Source organism: Myotis davidii, unplaced genomic scaffold, assembly GCF_000327345.1.
Source record: "Myotis davidii unplaced genomic scaffold, ASM32734v1 scaffold1193, whole genome shotgun sequence".
Lineage (NCBI taxonomy): Eukaryota > Metazoa > Chordata > Mammalia > Chiroptera > Vespertilionidae > Myotis > Myotis davidii.
This window is the reverse complement of record NW_006284331.1, coordinates 585,859-591,572: the sequence shown is the minus strand read 5'-3', so window position 1 is coordinate 591,572 and position 5,714 is coordinate 585,859. Positions and strand designations below refer to the sequence as shown.

Sequence of the window (5,714 nt, the reverse complement as noted above, 5' to 3'; positions counted from 1 at the left end):
CCAGCAGGGCGTTATCTCCTGAGGGGTCCGACTGCGAGAGGGCACAGGCCGGGCTGAGGCCCCCCCCCCACCCCAGTGGACAAATTTTTGTGCACCGGGCCTCTAGTAGTTTCAATAATTGTCTCTAGGCTCTTCAATAGTCATTTTTCTCTCAAGTGATTTGTTTTCCAACCCACCATTGCTCTATGTCTTCTGTCAGGCCAAAACCCATTATAATGCACTATCAGAATTATTAATATTCTTCCAAAGCATACACTCATGTTAACCTCTTTCATGGACTTAGCCAACTTTCTACCTTTGTTTCTGCTAACTATTCTGGGCTACTTGGTGCTACTAGAAAAAATATCACGTCATAATCAACTGGTACTGTAACCTTATCAATTCTAAGTCTTTTTACAGATTGTTATGAATTGACTTTTATTCCCCTCAGCATGTTGTTTTTTAAAAAATATATATATTTTATTGATTTTTTACAGAGAGGGAGAGGGATAGTTAGAAACATCAATCAGTTCCCTCCTAACACTCCCTACTGGGGATGTGCCCGCAACCAAGGTACATGCCGTTGACTGGAATCAAACCTGGGACCTTTCAGTCCACAAGCCGATGGTCTATCTACTAAGCCAAAGCGGTTAGGGCTCAGCATGTTTTTTAAAGGAAGTTATTATTTCTTTATAACAGTTTCTCTATTACTTGTGCTCAGTCTTCTTCTAGTATCCCTATGATACAAATGTTTTGTTTCATGGTGTCCCAAAGTTCCCTTAAACTAGCCTCCTGATCTTCAATTTTTCCTTTTGCTGCTCTAATTGGTTTTTTCCCTACCTTGTATTTCAAGTCACTGATTCTATCTTCTGCCCCACTTAATCTACTTTTGATTCCTTCTAATGCATTCTTTATGTCAGATAGTAATCTCCAACTGATTCTTTTTTTAAAATATATTTTATTACTCCCTACTGGGTATGTGCCTGCAACTAAGGTACATGCCCTTGATCGGAATCGAACCTGGGACCCTTGAGTCCAGAGGCCGACACTCTACCCACTGAGCCAAACTGGTTAGGGCCCAACTGATTCTCATTTATGGTTTCTATTTCCTGTTTCATGCTGTTGTAGTTCTAAGTTTCTGGAAATCCTCACAAAGTTCCTTGATCATCTTTATAACCATTACTTTGAACTCTGTACCTGACAAATTGCTTGCCTCCTTTTCACTTAGCCTTCTTTCTGGAGATTCCCCCTTTTATTTGTGTGTTGTTTGTCTCCCCATTTTTGCTGTCCCTTTGTATTTGTTTCTATGTATTAGATCAAATTGCTATGCCTTCCAGTCTTCATGGGATGGTCTTATGTAGTAAGTGTATTGTGCAGTCTCATTGGTGCAGTCTCTCAGACCTCTTGAGTTGGGGGCGGGCAGGCTAGGAATGTCTCTTGTGTCATTTGGTATTTCCTATTGTAATTGGGTCTTGAATGTTGTTGTCCCATTTGTGGGAAGAATCTCCTTTCAGGATGGGTGAATGTGAGGCCACCCCAACACACACTGTGTTGTGCAGGTGTGCATCTGATCACAAACGGTCTTGGACAACAGCTCTCCCACCAGGCAAAGGTCTTTGTTTCTAAGCTAACAGCTTGCCTGAGATCAACTGAGAAACCTGTTCCCTGTGAAGAGATTTGCTACAGAAATACTCCCTCCCAACCCCGCTTTGGATCACCATTTTCCCCAAGACTAAGGACAAAGGGATCAATACTGTATTTGTTGAATGAGAAATCCCTTACATTCATAAACATACATACACATTCATCCTTAACTATTCCACAATTTTAGAGATTAAAGTGTCTCTTGTTTCTCTAAGCCGATTCTCCCATCCCTTCCTTCCTTGGTCACCCTGTTCCATCAGTCACCCCTTCTCTTCATTCAAGTCACTTTATTTTGTTAATCCTCACCAAAGGATATTTTTCCATTAGTTTTTAGAGAGTGGAAGGGAGGTGGGAAGACAGAGAGAGAAACATAGATGTGAGTAACAATGTTTGGTTGTCTCTCACATATGCCCTGACCAGGGCCAGCTATCAAACCTGCAACTGAGGTATGTGCTCTTGACTGGAATCGGACCCAGAATCCTTCAGGGCATATGTGGTAGGAAGCTTGTTTGACTGAATTAAGAGATGACCCACCTTGTAAAACACAACTAAAAGCCTTGTTACAGTCTCAAACAGTCTGCAAAACTATCCCAGAATTTTATGTTCCCAGTTGTTATATGTTTGCCAAGAATAAATTTTGTTGGTCCCATTATGTCCTTTTTAAAAATTACATAATTAAATGAATAGGTAAAGTAGTATAAAGAACTGCATCTAAAAAAATGAGGCAAATATTTTAGAAAGAGATAAAGGACAGTTGCTAAAAGAAGTATTGTGAAACAAAGTGTGACAAGTCTACATAGGAAAAAAAAACTAGGCATTTTTCAAGTGACAGAATTCTCTTGCCACTTTAAAGGTGGTTCAGAAGAAAACAATAATTTGGTAAATGTTACTCAAGGCTATCCTGCTAATTTAAAGTTTCACTTTAAATGAAAAAGACTGATTATTGAACACATATTTAAGTCAAAATGTTTGCCTTTGATTGACAAATTATATATTTTTATTGATTTCAGAGAGACAGGGAGAGGGAAAGATAGAAACATCAATGATGAGAGAACCATCAATCAGCTACCTCCTGCAACCACCCCACTGGGGATCAAACATGCAACTTGAGGAAGGGGCCCTGACCAGGAATCCAATCTCGTGGTTCATAGATCAACACTGAATCACTGAGTCATACCAGCAGACAATATATTTGCTTTTTAATAAATCCTCACTTCAATTCTCTACTGGTCCCAAATCATGGGATAAGAGACTCTAAATATGGCAAATAGTCAATTTTAATATGTAACATATATTTATTGATTTCAGAGAGGAAGAAAAAAGGAGAGATAGAAACATCAATGATGACAGAGAATCATTTCTTGGCTGCCTCCTGCACCCCCCTACTGTGGATGAGCCCCCAACCCCACATGTGTTCTGACCAGGAGTCAAACCCTGACTTCCTTGGTTCATAGGTCAATGCTCAGCCACTGAGTCACAGCAGCCAGGCATTAATATTTTTAAGTATTGATGATGAAATGTGTATGAGGAAATCGATGATGAATTAAAGCATGGTTGTCCATCATAAACTCCTTGGCATATCACAAGGGATGGCTGGTAGCACTAAATCCTTAGTGGTGGTTGAATGGATAGGAGGAAATAAAGGAAAGTAGTAGGATAGCTAAGAATTTCTACTACACAGAAACCTTACCTGGATCTTCAGCTATAAATAGAAATCTGAAGTTGATAAAGGAAACAAGAAAAACAAATGCTAGACTCGTCAAACTTTAGTTTCTTCCCCCTCTATTGGTATTTCCCAATACCATCGCTTTTGTCATTAAGTAGCACAGTATTTGGGGTCTTGAGAACTCTAAATTTTGTCTTCCCACCCAATGTTAACCGTCCACTATACCTGTTTTTGGATGTGCTCCTTGACCTTCTACCTCTCTCTCTGGAATGAGATCTTCTCCGTCTGGGACTTTTGGATCGTCGCCTACTCCTTGACTTAGAATGTGACCTCCTTCTAGATCTGCTTCTTGACCGCCTAATGAAAGAAAGCCAATAAGGAGACTTAAATAGGAAAGGTTAGTTGTGTTTATGACTATATCACTTAGTATCAGATAAAAGACCTATAAGCTTCATTAAGTGGGGACAATTTACTACCAGTTGCTATCATTATTTAGTCCATATAATAAACATTTTTATTACCCTAGAAATATGAATACCTTTTGTTGAAACTATCAGACTAGTCCTATGTCCATTGAAACTATAATAGCAAATGTAAAAATACTGCTAGAGCATGAAAAAAAAAGATCAAATTAAAAAAAAAATCCTGAACGATTTGCATTATCTTCCTCAGTATATAGCACCTTAGCATGTTATTTATTGATTCCTCACTATTGCATGTTAAATCTATCAATTACCAAATACTCATATATGCTTACTACATGTTTTATAAATACTCATAATGAGCCTACAATGTAGGTATCATTATTACTCCCATCTTATAAATGAAACCACTTAGTGTTGCTTCTATAATTTCTAATTTTTGTTCTCTAAAATATATCCTACTTCTTCAATTTGCAATTTAAGAGCAATGCAGGCCTTCCTTATACAGATTTATATAATTCAGTACAAACTGCCTTATTCTCACCACCATTCCTTCCTGTCATATAAAAGAAATGTCTCTGTAAGCTCTTCATTCCACTCCTCCCCTCAAACCTATAGTTTCTTTCTCTCCCAGAATTTAAGTAAAATTAACCCTTTTGATGTTATCATTAATCCTCCTTCCTGTAGTTTATTCCCTTCTACATTAAGATTAAAAATAAACTGCAATATTTTGCTTAGACTTAAATCATTTAACTTTTAGTGACGATTCAACCTTTCTCTGAAAATTTTCAAATATATTCTAAACCTTTTGCCTTCACATTTTCAAGGTGCCAAAGGACAGACATTTTATAAATGGAAATTATCTCATTTATAAGGCAGCAAACTGAGTGCATTCATTAACTAATCTCTTTCAGCCTACTACTTTAGCAAAGAAAAATAATAGCACTTCCATTACAGAACTTTTGTAATTTAAAAGGAATTAAAAAACTCAGCACTCTGGCCTTAGTATAAGTATGTACATTAAATACTGACCTTCTTCTTCTTGCTTATGTATTAACAAAATTTCTGTTGCCATCATTCTCTAAAATAGCTGTTTTAAAATTCATTACTGGTGTTTCATCAAATCCAACGAAGTTTTATTTTAATCATCTTATATTTGACCATATTATGCAACTATTTTTTTTTAAATATTTTTTTTAATTTTTTTTTTATATATTTTATTGATTTTTTACAGAGAGGAAGGGAGAGAGACAGAGAGTTAGAAACATCGATAGAGAGAGACAAATATATATATATATATGTATTTTTACCATTGACAGTATTACAGATGACCTCCATTTCCTCCCCATGTCCCCCCTCACCCCCCCACCCAGGCTTTCACCACACTATTGTGCGTCCATGGGCTGTGCTCTATCCACTGAGCCAAACCGGTCTCGGCATATTATGCAACTATTTTCTAAAACATTTCCCTCTTAAAACATGTCTATATCCTAGAAAATTTTCATGTAATGCTTACCTTTTTGTAAGTTCCATAAGGACAGGAAGTGTGTATATCTTACCGACCACAAACCCTTGAGAAATTACTAGTGTGTCTGACTTAAATGAAAGGTATGAATATAGGGTATCCCCCCCCCTCCCCAAAATGTATACACACACTTTGAATAATCGTAAAGATTTTTTGGGGGACACTGTATTTTGATTCTGATATAAAATATCAGATTCCTCACTTTCTTGAAAAAAAAAAAATATTTTAAATATATTTTATTGATTTTTTTACAGAGAAGAAAGGAGAGGGAGAGTTAGAAACAGCGATGAGAGAGAAACATCGAACAGCTGTCTCCTGCACACTCCCTACTGGGTATGTGCCCGTAACCAAGGTACATGCCCTTGATCGGAATTGAACCTGGGACCCTGGAGTCTGCAGGCCGACGCTCTATTCACTGAGCCAAACTGGTTAGGGCCATTCATTTATTCTTTAAAGTGCCCCTCGGACTCTAATTCTT

At 37.5% G+C, this 5,714-nt stretch overlaps 1 protein-coding gene across 11 annotated transcripts in view; it reads right to left on the bottom strand.

Annotated features, from left to right (window-relative positions):
* The window catches only part of SRSF11 (serine/arginine-rich splicing factor 11), a 56,066-nt gene that overhangs the window by 9,466 nt on the left and 40,886 nt on the right, over positions 1 to 5,714 (bottom strand). For all 11 annotated transcript variants that reach the window (XM_015569593.1, XM_006754435.2, XM_015569595.1 and 8 more), the window contains exon 9: positions 3,515 to 3,646. In XM_015569593.1, coding sequence (XP_015425079.1) covers positions 3,515 to 3,646 — 132 coding nt within the window. The remainder of the gene's footprint in view (positions 1 to 3,514; positions 3,647 to 5,714) is intronic.